At 33.1% G+C, this 19,566-nt stretch overlaps 2 protein-coding genes across 4 annotated transcripts; one reads left to right on the top strand and one right to left on the bottom strand.

Moving 5' to 3' along the window:
* The first annotated feature begins 3,736 nt into the window (after positions 1 to 3,736).
* LOC108335714 (inactive poly [ADP-ribose] polymerase RCD1) lies at positions 3,737 to 9,888 on the top strand. Of its 3 annotated transcripts, none has more exons than XM_052870132.1 (7): positions 3,743 to 4,489; positions 6,078 to 7,345; positions 7,990 to 8,231; positions 8,568 to 8,644; positions 9,119 to 9,262; positions 9,347 to 9,442; positions 9,629 to 9,888. In XM_052870132.1, exons 2-7 carry the CDS (start codon positions 6,225 to 6,227, stop codon positions 9,674 to 9,676), a joined length of 1,728 nt encoding a protein of 575 aa, XP_052726092.1. In that variant the 5' UTR covers positions 3,743 to 4,489; positions 6,078 to 6,224; the 3' UTR covers positions 9,677 to 9,888. The 3 variants fall into 3 exon arrangements, 2 of the variants coding, with proteins under 2 accessions (XP_052726092.1, XP_052726093.1); XM_052870133.1 differs by lacking the exon at positions 3,743 to 4,489 and adding an exon at positions 4,597 to 4,786; XR_008245838.1 differs by lacking the exons at positions 9,347 to 9,442; positions 9,629 to 9,888 and adding an exon at positions 8,938 to 9,011 and having other exon boundaries at positions 3,737 to 4,489; positions 9,119 to 9,257.
* Positions 9,889 to 14,825: 4,937 nt separating this feature from the next.
* Positions 14,826 to 18,630, bottom strand: LOC108335121 (probable inactive shikimate kinase like 2, chloroplastic). Its single transcript, XM_017571060.2, has 8 exons — positions 18,363 to 18,630; positions 17,437 to 17,627; positions 17,167 to 17,361; positions 16,830 to 16,891; positions 16,160 to 16,226; positions 15,957 to 16,075; positions 15,412 to 15,588; positions 14,826 to 15,189 (listed from the first exon to the last, which is right to left on the bottom strand). Exons 1-8 carry the CDS (start codon positions 18,567 to 18,569, stop codon positions 15,080 to 15,082), a joined length of 1,128 nt encoding a protein of 375 aa, XP_017426549.1. The 5' UTR covers positions 18,570 to 18,630; the 3' UTR covers positions 14,826 to 15,079.
* Positions 18,631 to 19,566: the final 936 nt, after the last annotated feature.

The raw sequence follows: 19,566 nt of genomic DNA, 5'->3' as shown, positions 1-19,566 counted from the left end.
TCAAAAAATTTAGTGAGACGATAGAAAAATCCTTGTAAGAAGATGGTTCTGATAGGCCAACCATGGGCGATGTGTTATGGGACTTGGAGTATGCGCTACAACTTTAGAAAGGTGGAAATGCAACACAGAGAGAGCCTTATGATGATAGTTCTAGTAGTGTTTCTGCATCACCTTAAGACATTCATCTATTCTCAAATGTTTGGAGTTGGTAGCTGCCTTTTACAATAGATTTTCCAACCCTTCCTTCTTATTGTTTAAATAACGTTATGAGAGCAATTGTAAAACAACTTATCATTAGTAAATTTATGTGGCTGCAATAGATTATGGAGAGTTCCATTTTATATGGAAAACTTATTTCAATGCTACGATCTCACCTCAACTACATATAAAATTATTTTCATATAACACTTTTTTGAATGTTTGTCTATATGGATATGTTTGACATATCATATCAATTAAAAATAAAGCTAATTTTATTCAATACTTGTTGGAATAAACTTTACAATGAGTTAGACTCAAAATATATAAAAAGTATACAAGTAATCCATTTGCTTCAGTCTAAAGTTGCTATAAAACCTATCATTAAAGATAAAGTTCAAAAAATGTATCTTTCTCCCCAATTAGTACAAAGAAAAGGTTGCATCAATTCTTTCTATTTTAAAATTTCAATGAATTAAAAAGAAAAGCTACATCAAGCCCTTAATAATTCTTACAAATCTTTCAAATCGAGTCATGAATTCATTAACTGACTTCTCATACTTTAGAGCCCATAATAACTCAAAGGATCTCCCATCAGGATTGGTTGAAATCTCTTGATGAGTGCATTGTTGAAACCAATCAAAAATTGGCTTGCATTGCTTATTTCTTACCACTGAAACCAAGTTAAAGCAATTCCTTCCATTTCCACATAACAACTTCCATTTTCTTTATTTCTTGCGTTCCTTTCAATCAGAAATATCTTTCCACTTTACCTATCCATCCCATAGCATCTTCTCCCTCAGAATCTAGAATATTCGGCTTCCTCCACTTATTGCAACTCTTAATTCCCACATGTTCTTGACCTACTAGCTCCTCTTGTGCAATCTCAGTTGAAACCCCCTAATTCGTACCTAACTGCATTCAATTTTTTTTGTTTCCCTCACTTTCTAATCTTTCGGCTTCAACAACATGAAGGTCTGAATTAGCTTCTAGATGATCTTTAGATTATTCAATACCATGATAATCCTTAATGGTACTTGGAAGGATAACTTCTTTAATATTGTCGAACAACCCAAATTCCACTTTCGAAAAAGCATTCGTAGATCACTATAAAAAACACCCAATAATAAATTCAAACCCCAAATACTACATATACTAATATTGCACCCATTTCCTCTCTAACCACTTCGCGATACACGTCGAACAACTTCGCGCTTCACCTCCAAGCTCGCAATTCCAACGAAAGTGGATTCCAAATGCGAATGCTCTAATTGCGCAAAAACCCTCTCTAGTACTAAACACTCTACAATCTGTGATTTCTTGCGTCTCCAACCTCAAAGAACACTCTCGTTCCCAATTTTAATCAAACACGAACCTTAATTCCTCATGTTTTGATTTATATTTCAGAAAACCCTTTTTTTTTATGTTTTAATTAAAAATTTTCCACCTAAGACTCTATGGAGATGCCTCGTCTTTAAATAATTCCAGCAGACACTGACAAGTCAGCTGAAAGTTAATCCATTAACCCAATTTAAGGGCAGGGAGCCAATTGTTTCAATTTTTCACTTTTAGGGAACAAATTGGAAAAAAAAAGAAACATATTTGAGAAAACTCAACAAAACTAAGAACTACGAGAATGATTAAACCTAATATATAAAAGGCTTAATACCATTGTTGGTCCCAATTTGTGTGCTTTGTTCGAAATGGTCCTAGTTTTTTTAAAATGTTCAATATAGTCCTAAACATCGTAATTTATGTTCAATTTAGTCCTTTTGGCTAACGACGTTTAAATCGTTAACGACACATCACCAATCAGTGAATTACATGCTAGTTATTGGCTGACGTGGCTAGGACCAGAGTTGACTAAGGATGGTCGCGCTAATGAGGGCTTGACTTGTGGCAACCCCTTTCTCCACCAAAAAATTAGGGTTTTAGATTTGCATCTACAGATTGGGGAAAAGCTTGCTCCAGTGCCATCTCGGCGAGAATAGACTTTTTCCTTCACGGTGGATATGGTGAACTTCGTGATAGTTGGTTTGCTTCTAGGTTTTTCTCCTGCAGGTGAATGAAGAAGGCGCGATGGAGAAGCTTGCGGAGAGGCGCTGGTGCGACGGTTGAAGATGATTGCGTGATTCGACTTTGCGTTTCTGCGATTTGGGTTTTGCTCGTGAGAAGTTGGTGATGATGTTGGTGGCTCTTCATCGTTGCGGCGCGAATCGCGATTCTGGTTTGAAGGAAATTTTTGGTTATGTGGGTTTTGATCTTCTGTGTTTTTGGTTGATGGTGGCTGATGGAGGATGAAAAAGCTTCATGACGACGTTGCTCAAAGGCGTGAGAAACTTGCGATTCGGTTTCGCGATACTTGTGGCGGAGCGTTTGGATCAGCGGCGCGACCATCTGGTTAGGGTTTCGAAATGTTTGATGATGGAGGTGCGAAGATGGTGGCTGGTCATGAGCGTGACGGTGTTGGTTAGGGTTAGGTGGTGGCTAGGGTTTCTGTTTAGGGGGAAATTAGGGTTTCTAGAGGTAAGAGATAATGATGATGTGTCAAGGGTGATGTGTCACTGATTGCTCAGCTGGATATTTAGCCGTTAACGATTTAAATGTCGTTAGCCAAAAGGACTAAATTGAACATAAATTACGATATTTAGGACTACGTTGAACATTTTAAAAAATTAGCACCATTTCGAATAAAGCTGACAAAAATTGGGACCAACAATAATATTAAGCCTATAAAAAAATATCTCTAATTTTTATGTAATATTTTAAATATTGTAATTCTAATGAAAATACTTATCTTGATTTTAGATGAAACATTTTAAAATTTAAACATTATCCCAACATAAATATTTTTACATTTGATTTCTTTAATTCCTTTTGCTCTAAACCTTTCCTTGAAATGAAGTTCATTATTGATATCATGTGTATGCGGATATGTATGCAATAAGTATAGTTGAGACAGTGGTTTATAACTTAATAATTGAACTTATCAAACACCGTCACTTTTATATGAAACAAATATCCTTCAATCTTTAATCTGTCATTAAACTTTGTCTATCAGTTAAGTTTTCTTTGAATTTTTCCTAATATTTTTAAGATCCCAACCTATTTTACTAAAACCAGTCTTTTAATACAAAAAAAAGAGCATATTCATTACTGCTAAGATTTCATGAAATCACACCATCAAGGAAAATAAATTCAGTATTTTAAATAATGAAAACTAAATTTAAAATTAAAGGAAAACGAAAAAATTGCATAATTTTAATTTATTCGTAAAATTAAAAGTACATTTATATAGTCAAACTGTTCATCATCACAGAAGAGACATGTCCTGTAACCTCTTAAAAAATATAATTATATTATTTTATATTAAAAAACGAGAGAAGATGTTCTAGAAAGACGTGAAGATATGGACGAGAGAATTGAGAAACAAGAAATCAGAAAAAGAAAAAAAATTGAAACGTGACAGATGGTGAGTCAGCAAGCAACACGGTCCAATAAAACGGAGGCTGTGAGGAAAGAAGAATAACAGCGGGTGAGCATATGAAATCCTCAGTGTGAACCTTGTGGGGGTTTACTTGGAAAAGGGGTAGCGAGAAATTGCAGAATCTAGGGGAGACGCCTCCATTATCAGTTTTTTTCTACAGGCGTTGTTTTTACCTAACCCTACCATTTGCCGATCTTCCATTTAGGGTTTTTCGCTTCAAGCGAAGAACGGTGTAAATAGTATCCCTATCCCTCCGATGCACCAAGGGAATTGAAAATAGAGTAAAAGAAAAAAAAAAAACAAAAAAAGAGGTGAAAAATTTGTCTGTATTATATAGGTAATTCTGTTGTTTTGCATGTTTGTCCACTCAGGTAATTTCTGACGCTTCTCTGGATTTTTTTTCATTTGAATTTTTTTTGATTCAGAATTTGAATATCTGCGAGGGTTTGAATTTTTTTTGGTTCGTTTGACTTTTAGATTTGGGGCTGGGATTTAGTAGATCGGGCTTGGGTTTGGTTGTCCATGGTGTTTGATTAATATCTTCTGTTTATCTGTAATATTTGGGAGCTAATTTTGCTTTTAGAAGTAATATTGTTAGTTTTTTTTTTTACCAGATGGTGTTTTAATTTGTTGATTATCGGTGTCTTTGGTTGTCGTTGACCACACGACTTTGCTTTATTATACAGTTTTTCTTTTTATATAAATTTTTATGAATTTTATTTTTATTCTGTTAAATTCGATCATCAGGAGCAGAGCTGTTCCGGGGAAAAGCATGTACAGTAGGATCACTAAATGCAGTGCTGGGTATGCATAAATTTATTTAAATTCGTGTGTTTTATCAATTTCGAGGTATTTCTTAAGTTTGTTTGATTTGTGAACTTGTTGTTTAAAGTTATCTGTTATACGAGCAGCGGTACGAGGGATACAGCCTTTTATGTTAAATGACTTTGGTATCGGGTGCATTTGGAGGCCTTACATACGTAAAATCGTTATTTGATTTTGCTTCACAAAGCCTGAGAGACGACCCTTTTCTAAATTTAAGAAAAAAGAATTACTAGTGTGTTACATGGTGGAGCTTTGTCCAGATCACGTAATCTCGGAGTGTGTAATAATTTATCCTCAAATACATCCTTTTGAAAGCCCGCTCACACATATTTTTATGCTCTATTCGTTAGTTTCAAGCATTAGTACTGGTTTGGTTTCTTAGTATCGTATAGCCCTTACATGGATGGTGAAGAATAGATGTCTTGAGAGTTGAAATTTGTTTTCTCCAAAGGTTGCATTAGATTCTTCTGAGCAAAGTTAAAACTTGTATTTCTTGCATGACTTTTGCATCCAGTGCTCTGTAAATTAACTAAAGCTTCTCTGGCAGTTTTATGCAAGAGAGTTCAGTTTTTAGGTGTTTATTTTGTATTCCTTTCTGTGAGGATAGGTAAAGTACAGTTGAAGCCAGGGAATGAGTTTGTTTTGGTGCCGGTGCCATGGAAACAGATACAGTAATTTTTCTGAGTTTATTTGGACTGTTTTAGTGACTCTTTAAAATAATAAAATTGGGATCCTCTTGGAATTGATATTATTGTTTTTTATTCCCTACCTTATCTATTTATTGTTTGATGAACATTCTAATCATTAGCGTTTATTATTAGTCTCCTTACTGCTCTGATTGAATTTTGTGATATAATTAACTAGCATTTGCTTTTTAATAGGTCTACACCTCAAGGTTATTTATGTTTTGCAAGACAACTGACCGATCTTTATGTTGTAAACCAAATATAAATAGCTTCAGGGTTCTGCATTAATAAATCTTTTTTAGCTTTATTATAACATTTTATACATATTTTGAATTTGTATTTTCTCGAGTTTTGCAATTTTTGGTCTCCTAAATACAATTTGACATTGACACTAAAAAGTAATCCAGAAATATTTTGATGTAAATTTGGATAAATTCAGTTTAGAACTAATTAACATTACTGTGTTCATTGCATTTGTTTTGGGACTATTTTGAAGAAACTTTTCCTAAGTGCTTCAAGGAATGGGAAGGAAAATAAATTTATTTAATAAGCTAATTTTGGGTCATAAAAAAGGTTTTTGTTTTCTTTTTTCTTGAAATGCTCACGGGAGAAGTTTATCCAAACATGCCCGGTTTTTAAAGCCTTTTGAGTATAAATTAGTTTACAGCGTTTTAGGTCTTAACTACTTTTTGTGTATTTTATAAGTTCAGTATTATATTTTATTTAATTTTGTTGGTGATAGTACTATTGCAAGTGTTTCAGACTACTTGTTTTGTTATCCAGGAATGCTTTTATTATTTAACCCCTTGTTTTTTATTTGTCAACGTGTTAATTATGTGTTCATTATAAGTTCAATATTCTCAAAATTTTTAAACATTCAGGGATTGCCAAATATTCTTGATGTCACGGTCTTCACCATTGGCACCACAGTTTCTTTGAAACTGCTCAAGGTCTAGGTTTCTATTTACTGCTGCACCTGAGCTTTTTATATTTAAGCGTGTTTATAGATATTGGGCTAGTAGATAGAAATGGAAGCAAAAATCGCAAAGGTATCGGATAGGATTGCACTCAATCTGAAGCGCAAGCGAGCGACCCGGTATGCTGCACATTTTAGTGGAGCTTCACAACCAATTTTGGGCCATTGGCCATCGTATGTATCATCAACGAGCAGGGTTGCCAAACGAATGAGATTTGGTGGATGTAGAAACAAGTTGACAAACGCTGGTCCTCATATTGGGCAGTCCTTAGTTAGGCATTTTTCAAATTATAAAAAGAGTGGGAGACTGGTGCGTTTGATGTTCTATACGAATGGTGAATGGCTTGACCTTCCTAAGGATGTTGTTGACTTGGTTAAGAAGGATCTTGAAGTCAAGAAGGTAGCTGTGGAGATAGAGTTAAATGGGTATCATCTTGTATTTGATTTTTTACATCTGCGCAAGGTGGACTTGAAAACTGGCTTGCAACAACCTATAGCTTGGATTGATGATGCAGGTCACTGCTTTTTCCCAGAAGTCTATACTTACTCTGACGAGGAACCTTACAATACCAATGAACAGGAAAATGGAAAAAGTCCCGACTCATATGCGTCTAACGAAATAAAACTACATTTAGAAGTTGAAATCAATGGAGTGGATCAATCCAGATTGAGTGAGTGTAGTGGGGAGTCCAATGCTCTAGTTAAGGGTATTCAAATTGATACTAAACAAAATTATTGTCAATATGATGTAGAAGTTGAAGATAGCATTAACAAACAGGACTGCAGAAATGTTGGTGAAGCTATTCAGCACAATCAAGACATAGGTTTAGATGCTTATACTGAATCAATATATGGAAATTTGGATTTAAATTCTGTACAAAAGATGTTTCTCAAGGGAATGAGTAGTTTTGGCAGTTCTGATTCCGACATAATTGAGATTTACCACTGCTCAGGTGCGTCAATGCAAGCTCGATTGGAGCTTTTCCAGAAGCAAGCTGAAATTACAAAAAAAATTCATGGGGAAGCAAACATTCGGTATGCTTGGCTTGCTTTTTCTAAAAGAGATCTGTCTACAATGATGGAGTATGGACTTGGTCATTGTGGACTATCTGGACCAAAGTGCACATATGGCATTGGTGTTCATCTTGCTGCTGCTTCCTGCCCTGATGCCAGGTTAGTTTTTATATCATGGACCTGGAAATATTCTTAATAGTGATGATAAATTTATTTGGCGTTTATACTTGATTGGCTAAGAGCAAGATGATTAACAGGGCATGGACATCTCATTTTAAGATTAAGGTTTACGGTTGACGAGCAAGTTAATCCTTTATTTTCTAATGCAACTGGTGACTAAAATCTATCTCTACTAAATTATAATTAGAGTAGTAGTCTCTGCATATTCGAATATATGTAAGAAACCTAAGGGGTATCATTTTTTTCTTTCACCCAGTTTTAACCTATACTTGGCTTATGTTATTGTTATCTTCTGCATTGTTTTTTCTTTGTAGTGTGCTTGACTTAATTATTTATATTTATATATTTCATAAAGATAAGCATTATTGTCCATGCATTAATAAAAGTTGAATACAGTCTTTTGGCAGTAGGATTTCCTTCTGTAAAAATTTCATCACTCTATCATTAATAAAAGTTGAATACTGTCACTGTTTTTTCCTTGTTACATACATACGAAGTTCTTTTACTTCTGTCCTAATATCATCTTTTTTTAACCAATTTATTAAGTTACTATTTGGTATTTATATTATATATTACACTATTGGAAGGCTTTGGAGAATGATTCAATTTTTCCATTTGTGTAGTGTACGTTATTGTGATGTTGACGAAAATGGGGTTCGACACTTGGCCCTCTGTCGTGTAATAATGGGGAACATGGAGATTCTCTGTCCTGGCAGTGGTCAGTTTCAACCCAGTAGTTGTGAATATGATAGTGGGGTGGATGATATTCAGTGTCCGCGATACTATGTTGTGTGGAATATGAACATGAACACCCATATCTATCCCGAATTTGTTATTAGCTTCAAGGTCCCTTCTGATGCCGAAGGTGATACATTGTTCCTTTAGTTTGTTTTCCTTTTAACTGCTCATCTGAGCTTTCCTGGCATAAATAAGTTGTACATTTTAATATTGTCTAACTAGTAACTATGATATCTATGATTCTTTCTTTCCGTTTGCATGGAAATTTTTACGAGATGTTAATATTCAGAAATAGTGTTTCATTTGTTGATTATTGATATCAACTTGAGGTCTATCTTACATTCATCAGATTAATTTCTTTACTCTGGTCAAATAGAAGAGCAGGGGTTTCTGCCCTTTAGCTCTTGTATGTATTAATATGATCCTTTTGCTGTGATCATTTATTCATGTTTCATTTTTACAGGTCATTTTTGTGGACATAAGGTTAATACAGCCTCTCGCAGTCCTCTTGGCCTCTCGGAGACATCCGCAATAGATAATGTAAGTTATTTGATATTTTAGTTTTGCATCTAATTCTTTTGCAGGTTTAAAATGTTATTAAACAATTTTTTAACTGTGGTTTTTGTATCTTAAAATTCCAATATTTTTATGTTTTGATTTATTTCTTGATATGGTGAAATATGTAGATGATCTATTCTAAAAGAACAGTAGTAGTTTGCATAGTTTGATATTCCTTTATAGAAGCATTGCGTGTTCCACAAGGTTTTGCTACATAAGGTAGTCTTAAAGTTACAGGGTGGTGATTAAGGGCAGAAAGTTTGTTGTTATCGCAGCTTTGAATATTTAGTTCCTGCATAAACTTTATGGGGCTCAGGTCTGTTGGGAGAGAAACCTACCACATTTAGAGGTTTTATCATGCTTTTGAAAACTGTCTTATTTAAATCATGTATTGTTTTTATTTCCTATAAATACAGCATTATCCATATAATTTTGAAATGTTGGATACTTCCTTAGGGAAAAGCTCATAGTGTAGTTGCTAGCACTCCAAAAGTCCCGAAATCCCCTTGGATGCCTCTACCTGTGCTTTTTGCTGCTATCAGAAATCAGGTTCCGTCCAAGGATATGAATCATATCAAAACACATTATGAACAATTCAGGGTATGCAAAATAAGTTCCAGTTCATGTCCTTCTACTTTGATTGATGAAATAATATCACTAATATTTCATCATATTCTAATTCAGTCAAAGCAGATATCCCGGGATGATTTTGTGAAGATGCTGAGGTTAATAGTTGGAGACGCTCTGTTGAGAGCTACAATAAATGATCTTCAATACAAGGTACAGGTTTATTTTTAAAAATGAATTTGGCTTTGACATCTTGTGATTGGTGATATACATTCTAAAGATATTACTTGCTGTTATGTATATTAGGCTATATTTTCATATTTCTTATTTCCTTTTTCTAATATTATTCTCATCTGCTATTTGGTTGTACCTCTTAAATGTTGGACTGACTTTTTGCAGATACCTTCTAATGGGGGATTAGATGACTCAATCAAGAAGGAAGGCTAAGGCTGTCTTCCTAATGGAAGATGAAGGTGGAGATCTTTGGCCTTGGAATTTAATATTGTAAACTTCTGGATAAATAAAAAAATGGAGCTGTGATATTGTTTCTCTAGGCAAACTTTCCTTTTCATTATTTCCTTATGTCATCCTCCTTTGGACCTGCTACCCATGTGCAACTGGAACTTCGTTAGAGTTTATTTTAATTTGTCTGTTGATTATATGCCTTATCAATTTTCCACTTTCTGTTAGGTTTTTATAATTTACAATAAAAAACGAAAATTGGATATTCCCTATTTTCCCCCTTTCAAATTTCATAATTAGTTTACTTCGTATTGTGGATTTGGTGTATTTAACGTCTTGTGATGTCAATGGTGTTTTTGAAGCATGTTAGGGATTTTTTTTTACTTCCAATCTGCCTGGTGTAGACTGTTACTGTTTTTATTCTTGAATGAAGGTGCCTAGCTTTTGGGCTGGTTGATCTGTTTGGAATACAAAGATTTAACATTGCTTCTGATTTTTCTGGGAATTGTATCTATTGATGACGCAGTTGTGGATTTATTTTCAAAAGAAAATTACAACTTCAGAGGTTGGGTTGAAGTTGACTCCTTGAGGTCAGATTTTTGTTGAAAGGGTTGTGCTTCAGATCATCGTTGCACTCTTCTATTCATTTCATCGTAAGCTTCCTAGATCATAATTGTCACTTGACTACCTGATTTTTTGGCTGACTGGTTAGACAGTAATGCTGGTGTGTTAGTTTTTGATTTTTTGGTAAATTACCTCACCAGCTCATTTGAGTTACTGTAGCTCTTTGTGGTGTAGTCTTGTTAAAACATTTTTTCTGGAATTGGTTTATTTTTGTAAAATAGTAATCAAACATACTTCTTAGCATTAAAAAACAGTGCTTACTCGTGCTTATGGGTCTTGTCGTACTAATGAAACGTACTTCCGACTGCATTTTATGTGCGAAAAATTTATAAATGAAAATGTATGATGTAATAAGACGTGAGAACTCCTTTTCGAGTGTTAAAGAGTGACGTAAGGATTGAGTCTTTCTCGCATCAAAAGTTCGTTGTCATTGCTTATGGAAGCTTTGGGAATTTGAGTCAGGAATTATCGCGCAGGAAATTCTTAGGTGTTATAAAGGGAAAAATAAGTTATCTAGGACTTTTATTGGAATGTGGCCATAAAAAATTTCTTCTAGATCCTCTCTGATTAATAATCTACTTCTATGTTTGTGGAAAAAGTTCGAGAAACTCGATTTTAATATTTTTTTTCCCCGGTGTCAGAATTTTTACATTTAAAATGTTTTATTCTACGAGATTCTGTAAGGAGACGATTCATGTTTATTTGATGATTCTCCTAAATCAGGTTAGCTTCCGTTCACATGGCATGGCAAATCATGATGTGAAGAAAAAATTTGGAGAGTGTACGGAGATTGCATTTAAGCAACAGTTGCAATGCTAGACTCATTTTTGAGAGGTCATAGGCATGGGCAATTCAAGTTTTGAACCAGCTCCCTAATGAAAACCCTATTATCCATAGTTTTAAAGTTTATTTTAGGTCTTGATTACTTTATATGCAATTGATGACAATGGGGAACGGAATAGTATGACATTTGAAGGGAATCTTTCTAACACAATAATCAGATGGAAGCAATGGTTCTGAGACTCGGTTCCACTTGAAGATAAATATAGTAAAGTATGATCATTTCGCAGATTCTTTTTTAGTCGTTGCTGGTTGACTCATAGGTTTAAGGTGAGTTTGAATGAATGTTATATTGGGTGTATCATTCAGTTGAAGGTACTTGGAAACTATTTTAAATTAAACAAATACATATAGTCGTAAGATAAGGCGTTATTAGCATTTAATAGGTGGCTCACAAATAGTGAACATGAAGAGTGTTATGATATAGTTAGATTGTAAAATGGTGGAAGAGAGAATTGTTGGCAAGGTCACGTAACAATAGTTAGGATGTTCGTTAAATCTACGCATACAATAACAAAACTTCCAAACTTTTGAGGTATTGTTACGTGACAAGAATGTACAAATTTGTTGTGTAAAAGTATCATTTATGAATATATGAAATGATAAAAATAACAAATTAGAATGAATACTTTTCACAAAATTACAAAAGAATATTTATTAAACTTAACATTCTCAACAAAATATAAGAAATATATACATGAAGATTTACATTTATTTTATAACATGAAATAATAATACTGATATTTAATTCAGGGAAATGAACATTTTACAAAAATTGTCTAATAAAAATTGAAATTTATTTTGCGTTAGTTAATTTAAATAAACTTCGTCACTATAATCTTTTAAAATTGTCGAGTTTCTTTTACGAAAGAGTTTATCAAAAACAAAATTATTTATATTAAATACAACACATCAGAAAACGTTTTTTGTTAAATAAAGTAAAGAAATCTCCACAAAATTCATGGGTGAATAATTTTTTTAATCATATTAATATATAAATTAATATACCAGTTAGGAATGAACATGATAAATTCAAGTCTGAAGTAAAATTTAGTTTTAATTTATTAGTTAAATAATTTAATTATCACGTACAAGAAGCAATATGTTTTACAAAAAAAATATTGGCATGAAGTCTTGATTACATAATTTTGTTATAATCGAGGTTATTTAAAAAGGGTAGAAAAATCTCTCTTTTAAGTTAATTTCATCTAAATATGAATTGATCGAAATTTAGCGATATTGTACATACACCTTTTATTTTCAATTAATTTATCTTAAAAAGAATTAAAAAAAAAACGTAATCACACAAGACAGTGAATGTTTATAACCTGTTAACAAAAATCCTATATTTTAAATAATAAGAGAAAAAAGTTGGACATATAATTTTTTTCAAATGATTAAATATATTTTTCATATTTACACTATTTTGAATATATATATATATATATATATATATATATATATATATATATTTCTTAAACTGAATTATAAAATATTTTATCATGAAAGGGATGTAATTAATTTTTTCAACAAACAATATAAAGACACATTTTTAATTTTTTAATTGTTTATAATAATAATAATAATAGGACTGGGAAAAAAGACATCCAACCCTTTGAACAGCCAAAATCAGCTTGGAGTTGGTCTGCCATAAGCAACAGTAAGAGTCATGACAATATTTCATATCAATTCACTAGCTTTTTTATAAAATATTTCATAAAAGAATATAAAACATTCTAAAAATACACTCAACAAGTCAAATAATTTTCAAAACTTCAACTGATTAATTAATATCTCTAACTAAATAAATTGAGAAATTTATTACTTTTACATATTAAATTATTAAGATTTAATACATCATTCGGTCCCTAGTTTTAGACTTTTTATTCAAAGTCGTCCTACCTTTTAAAAAAGTTTAATAAAGTCCTATATTTCGTTAAAAACGGTTCAAAATGGTCATTTTGGCTTACGGCATTAAAAACATAACGTGGCAAAGTGAGGTTAATTGAGTTGGCAAGGTACATGGAAATGTTAAAAAAATGAAGTTATTAGGTAAAAGAAAAGGGTTAGGGTTTGTGCAAAATCATGTACAAAATCAGAAGTCCGAATTGCAATTTTTAAAATCACAATCTCAATTCACAATTCACAAAATAATGTGCAAAATCAGAAACCCTAATTACCAATTTGCAATTCACAAAAAATCAGAAACCCCGTCTCTCTCCCAACATTTCGGCAACCATCACCCCATTGTTGTCTTCTTCTTCACCTCAAACACCCATAGCCAGAAAAAACCCATTCAAAGAGAGAGAAGAACGTTGAATAATAATTGAGAAAAAGGACTAGTGGTATCGTTGGTGGAGTTCCTGGCCAATGAGGCGCCTTGGAAAAGATGCAGCGATGTCGATGATCACGTTCGGCTCCAACACTAACAACTTCACGCCTGGTTTACCCATCTCACTTAATTTGGAATTTATTTGTTCATAGATTGCTGAGTTATAACCAATTTTGGTGGCTTATTTGGTAAATAACAGGGTGAATTTTCAAGAGGGATATACTATAACTTTTTCAAATGGTGTAATGAAGAAAAGATTCACGAAAGAGATGGTGAAATTGTCATAGAAAGGATAAACTTGTTAGTTGGAGCTGTGTGTGTTGTTATTGTGGTGAATATTGTGACAATGTGGGTCTGTTTAGGTTAAAGCTCAATGTTTACGTCCAGGTGTAGGTGTTCATGTAATGTGAAGGTGAAGCTCAATCTTTACATTCAGGTGTTTATATGTAATGTTAAATTTAGTTTTCCCTTTGGTCAAAAAATGTGCAATGTGGTCCCATTTTCAATTTAAAATTGTATACTTTGGTCCAAAATGAATATCAACGAAAAACACATGAATGATATCTGGCTTAGTTTCCACCATTAGTTTCCACCTCCAGTCCATTTTTGTCCATCTCCACTCCACCATCCACCTCCTCTCTACCATTAGTTTCCACCTCCACTCCACCATCTACTTCCTCTCCACCATTACTTTCTATCTCCACTCCACCCTCTATTTTCACCTCAAAACCTAACCCTCAAATCCAACAACAAGAACATCAAGTAAATAGGCTAGGATTAGCAACACTTACCTCACATACGTACGCTCTTCAAATTTCACCTTCAAGGAATCACTATGCCACAGTAATTATAAGACCAGTTTCACCAGATTGTTAAACCCAAAATTCGCGATAAGATTCTTAGATAAGAGTAATTTGATTTAACCCATTTTGTTAAACCTAGCTGACGTCATTATATTTTTTTTTTAATTTACACATTCAAATATCTCATATGTGTCACGTATTATAAAAACTTTACACATCATTCAGTTTTGGCCACGGAGGCAATTGTACCGTTATGTTTTTAACACCGTAAACCAAAAGGACCATTTTGAACATTTTTTAACAAAATATGGGGTCTAATTGAACTTTTTTAAAACGTAAGACAACTTTAAACAAAAACCCCTTAAAGACCAAATAATATATTAAACCAATTATTAATTATCTAATTGGATAAGAATTAAGACTATATATATCAAATGGTTATTTTTAAATTAATAATTTTCCTTTTTAGACATTAACTACTTCCATAACAAAGTAATTTATGTAATTCATTATAAGTTATTAATTAATAAATATATTTAATTTTATAAAATTCCATTTTATATCAGTTTCCAATTGCTTTAATCGAGTAAGTCCGCAGCAGTTCAAAAGCTGTATCACCAATTTTGCAACCAACAAGCCCTTAATTATGTTACACCATCCATCACATAGTTATCAAACTAAAGTGACTAGAATAACAGCATGAACAACAGAATCTATCACTTGTGTTACCTTTGTGGTAGACAAACTTGTATAAACAAATTACATGTTACTCACCAATTTCAAGCATCATCAATGAGTGCCAAGAGTTGTGTTACCTTCACTTGATGGATCCCAACCAGGGGGTTTGACATTTGGCCAATCACCACGACATCCCAATCTTATGTAGAGGCTTTTTTTACCTGCAATATGACACTGTCAAAGTCAATCTTGGGCAAATGAAAATTTTTCAGCTTTCCTTATTTCAATATGAAAATCTCCTTTTTCCACTTGTAATATGAAAATGCCCTCAGTCATTTTCACTTATATTTTTATTCTTTTTCTTCTCATCTGTTACTGCTAATCCTTATTTTCAGTCTTTCCATTTCACCCCATGAAGTAACATCCGAATCTTCTACAAGTACCTGGAAGTTTCTTGTCTGACAGGATTAACTGTTTAAGGGCACTTAAACATGCTTGTGCTACACTTTTGGCATAAGCAGGATCCCAGCCTTGTAGCTTAACAACTACATCTGCATTTGTGTATGAAATTCTTCCATCTTTGACACTTTTGTGGGTCTCCTCCCTTGCAGAATCCTCATCTGCATTTCAAGTTTTCCAAATCATTTTAACTGAAAACAGCATGCTGAAGCAACCATGCAAGTAAACATGCAGAGGAAGTGTAGGGAAGGAATCAAAAGAAAATGAAGGCAGAGGGAGGGCACAACATGAACGGTGAAATAAGATGTTTAGAAAAATTAAGGGAACGTTATAGGGAGTTACACATTGTAATCTCACACTTCCTTTATTATAAAACTTCCCCTCCTAAATCCACAACCTCAGTAGTAGTAAAAGTTTCTCCATGACTTTTAAGTTGAGGCTTTTGGTTCCCAATTTGAAGGTTCAAAACAGGGTTGCACTGAAGACAGATAACATGTGTAAAACAAAACTCAGATCGATCAACAATCACCTAGTGCTTCGGTCTGTGACAACCAGACAGTAAATCCTGCATAAAGATGTTGCCATTTATTAGCTCTTCCAGAAGCACCATGTTGCCCTCCTAATGTTGCAATCACTGCCCTAGCATGACTGGAAAACCACTCATGCAGCAAAAAATCTGTTAGGTCCCTATAACAAAATGATCCAGCAAATGAAATGAATCCATTGACTTACCTACTTATGCTTTCTAGTACAGCACTTTCTGCTTCTGCTACTGAGTCAGAGCCTTCGGCAAGCAGCCCTGGAATTCATTGCACTTGTTAATACACGAAAAACATAACATCTAAGTCACTTCAAATACTTATATGCATGCACTTTTTATTTCCATATTCTCTGGTATTAAAACAAGACATAAACGGCAGCAAGGATAACGGAGGAAAAAAAGGAAAAAGATGATTTATATAAATGCGTTAAATGACAACTAAAGCTTCAAATAAACACAGATATTTCAATCATAAGATTGTAGGAAAAAAAAATGTTGTATTTTCCTTTTGTAACACATCTTCTGTCAACGAAAATAACGACCAAAATAGCTACAAAAACTGGCACTATCAGGTATCAGCATTTTCCAAAAGATGCTGACTGTTCATCTTCTAAAAAGAACAGTCGGGACATCCCTTTAATTTCAACAATTAGAGTGAGATGCACCTAAAATTTACGTAATCCTATTTTGTAAGACACCATAGAAGACACTTCTAAGATTGATCCCAGAGTACCTTTTAGTAGTATCAAACTATTAGTATAGAGAAACTTTAAGTCACTATGTTTGTCAGGAATCTGCAGCATGAGAAAAAAAAATAGAAGGCTTTGTGAATAAGAAGCAAGGCATAGAAATGGCGCTCACATGAATCCACAGTCTGCTTGGTATATGTTTCCAGTAACTCTTTTGTGCTAAGTGGTGTGTACCTGAGAACAACACCAAACACTAAAATATATAACCCATTGATGAAAGTTACACACAAGTCACAGCATCAAACATTGAAGTGAATCCTTTGATATATAGTTTTGTATCCGTAAAAGCTGAGTTAAGTTGTTAACATTTTTATTATATCCACAGCTGGAAAACATATTCCCAGAAGTGATAACTGATTTATGTAAAACTGGAAACAAGATTTATATTTTAATGGACAGAAGATTCATATTGATAATTAAAATCACAGATGGACTAATGGTAATGGCACCCTAGACCAATTGCCAGCTCTTGAGCCACTTTTTGGTTGATTTCTGTTGAATCACCAACAAGATATATTGATGTTCCTTGCAAGAGTTGTGAAGATCCTGTAGCAAGTGATTCCCACGACTCCATGATGTCAGGCCATTTCAAATCCGGGTCCTGTTTCTTGCAGTTCACGACAAGTTCGTCATCATCTATATACCTGTCCCAATCAGAAAAATCAACTAAGGCAAAAACTAGAAACATTTCTTTAGTACTTCCAAACACACAAACCAACCATATTGTTTCAGAGGATTTAATCCTATCAAAAAGAGGATTAGTTTCTATAAGTGTGATGGGAGCTCCTTGCCGCAACACTCTGATAGCTAAAGAAGTATCGTGTGTATCAACTGATATGTCTCTGGAGCTTCGAATATCCAAACCTCCTATTTTTAGTCTTAACTCCACCTCTGCAGAACCATCGGAAAACTGCATTTTGAATTTGGTAACTGGCTAGTATCAAATATAACCAAACTCAAATGATAAAAACATGAAAAACTATCAAATCCCGTCCAGAACTGTCGATCTAATATCCACCCCAACAGTTAACCATTTTTAAGGTACAATTAACAATCAATAAAACATATCAACAAAGTTAAACACTAATACACTGACTAACCTCTGAAGTGTATTTAACCATTAACACCACAGGTACGTACAGAATTGTATACAGTCACACTTGTTTACTCTTAAATACATGCACTTGCGAAACATATTTAACCATTAGAGTCATCGACACATGTATATGAGTATAAATTGATAATTGTAGACACACATTCGTTTACCCTTAACAACTTCCTATGCAAAATTAACCGCCATTAGACATGTCAGTGAACTCCTACCATAACAGAAGTAACCCTTGTAAGGCATATATAACCATCATTATTAGAATAACATTCCTTTACTCTTAACCTCTTGTAAAGAAAAAACGAAACTAATAACTACTTTGTGATGAACTAATAACTACGTGTGACGGGTAGAAGCTGGGTGAAGAGTTCGCATGTGACAAAGTGTGAGAGACAGAGAATAAACTAAATTAACGGACAAATGACAACATAGTCAACTACCCTTTTTTTTCATTTTCGAAAAGAAAACGAATTTAACTATTTTGATGTTTTTGTTTTGCTTTTGATGGAGGAAAGAGAAAAAGGGTATCGATGTTACCTCGTAGGTGGTTGTGGAGACGGGGGCGATGGAAGAGCACCTGCAGGAATGGAGAGGGAGATATTGTTTTTGAGAAAGAGAAGAAGAAGAAGAAGAAGGAGAGAGGGAAAATGATGAGAGTGAGAACACATTGGGTTTGAAAAGAGAGAAGTTGAGGTTTGTGTGGTTTGGGAAGAGATAGCAGAGACGAAGGGGAACAACTGCCATTGCAGATAACAATACTAGGATGCTTGCTGCCCCTTTGTTTTTTTTTTCTGTAGTTGGTTCCCCCTACGTTTGGACTTGGGCTGCGAATAGTAATCCCATAATTACTTTATCATTCAGGCTTGGGCTATATTTCTGTAAGAGTTTTTAAGATAAAAAAGGGATAAAATTATTATTTTTATATAAAAATTAATTTATAAAAAAATTACGAATAATATATACAAAAATATTTTTTATTTTTCTCTCCCATATGCTTGTTCAAATAAGTCTTGGGATACATTTGGATCAATTTATTTGTAAATATTTTTAAGAAAGAATAAAAATTACTTATCTTTAAGTTAAAATTAATTTTTGGAAAAAATAATTTTATTTTCTTTCTCTTAAAATGAGCTTATGGATAAATTCATCTAAATGTACTTTTTTTTTAAAAGGAATGTTTTGATAAAAACATTATTTTATTTTTTAAGAAATTAACATATTTTATAGAGGTGTGTTTTAATGTAATTGAGTATTTTATTTGGTATTGGTATATTTCTTGTAATATGTCATATTGGTTTTAGATCTATTTTTTAGAAGTTGAAATTAATTTTTATTCTTTTTGCTTCATATGTCATAATCTATAAATAAAATAACTAGCTTAAAATAATGTTATAAAATATAAGACTTTAATATAGAAATGTGAGTATGAATTAAATATAAATTTGTTTCAATTTTAAGTTCGATCCAAACCTAATAAAGGTTTGTGAAAAGGCCTCTTTTTCGTTTCAATATTTTTCTATTTTTACTCTAGGTTCTCTCATCACAGTATCACTTGATTACATTCTTGTAGTGAAGTATTAAATTCACAGAATGAGAAGTTTTTAATTCTAAAAAATGAACTGAAGTAAAATAAAAAAAAAAACTAATGTATTTTTAAAAAGCTAAACCTTAGACCCGAAAACAACGGATAACAATGAACAATGAATTAACGTGCTTATCTAATCATAATTATGTAGGTTAA

The sequence above is a fragment of the Vigna angularis genome, chromosome 10 (genome assembly GCF_016808095.1).
Source record: "Vigna angularis cultivar LongXiaoDou No.4 chromosome 10, ASM1680809v1, whole genome shotgun sequence".
Classification (NCBI taxonomy): Eukaryota; Viridiplantae; Streptophyta; class Magnoliopsida; order Fabales; family Fabaceae; genus Vigna; species Vigna angularis.
The sequence above is the reverse complement of the archived record's forward strand: the minus strand, read 5'-3'. Positions and strand labels throughout refer to the sequence as shown.

Excerpts from the sequence above, each read along its gene's own strand:
- LOC108335121 (XM_017571060.2), bottom strand. The coding sequence starts at position 18,569 with ATGGCAGTTGTTCCCCTTCGTCTCTGCTATCTCTTCCCAAACCACACA. Across the intron at positions 16,892-17,166 it reads GAGCTGGCAATTGGTCTAGG|GTACACACCACTTAGCACAA; the intron begins GTGCCATTACCA and ends TGTTGTTCTCAG. Across the intron at positions 15,190-15,411 it reads GTCAGACAAGAAACTTCCAG|GTAAAAAAAGCCTCTACATA; the intron begins GTACTTGTAGAA and ends GTCATATTGCAG.
- LOC108335714 (XM_052870132.1), top strand. The coding sequence starts at position 6,225 with ATGGAAGCAAAAATCGCAAAGGTATCGGATAGGATTGCACTCAATCTG. Across the intron at positions 7,346-7,989 it reads GCTTCCTGCCCTGATGCCAG|TGTACGTTATTGTGATGTTG; the intron begins GTTAGTTTTTAT and ends CCATTTGTGTAG. Across the intron at positions 9,263-9,346 it reads CACATTATGAACAATTCAGG|TCAAAGCAGATATCCCGGGA; the intron begins GTATGCAAAATA and ends ATTCTAATTCAG.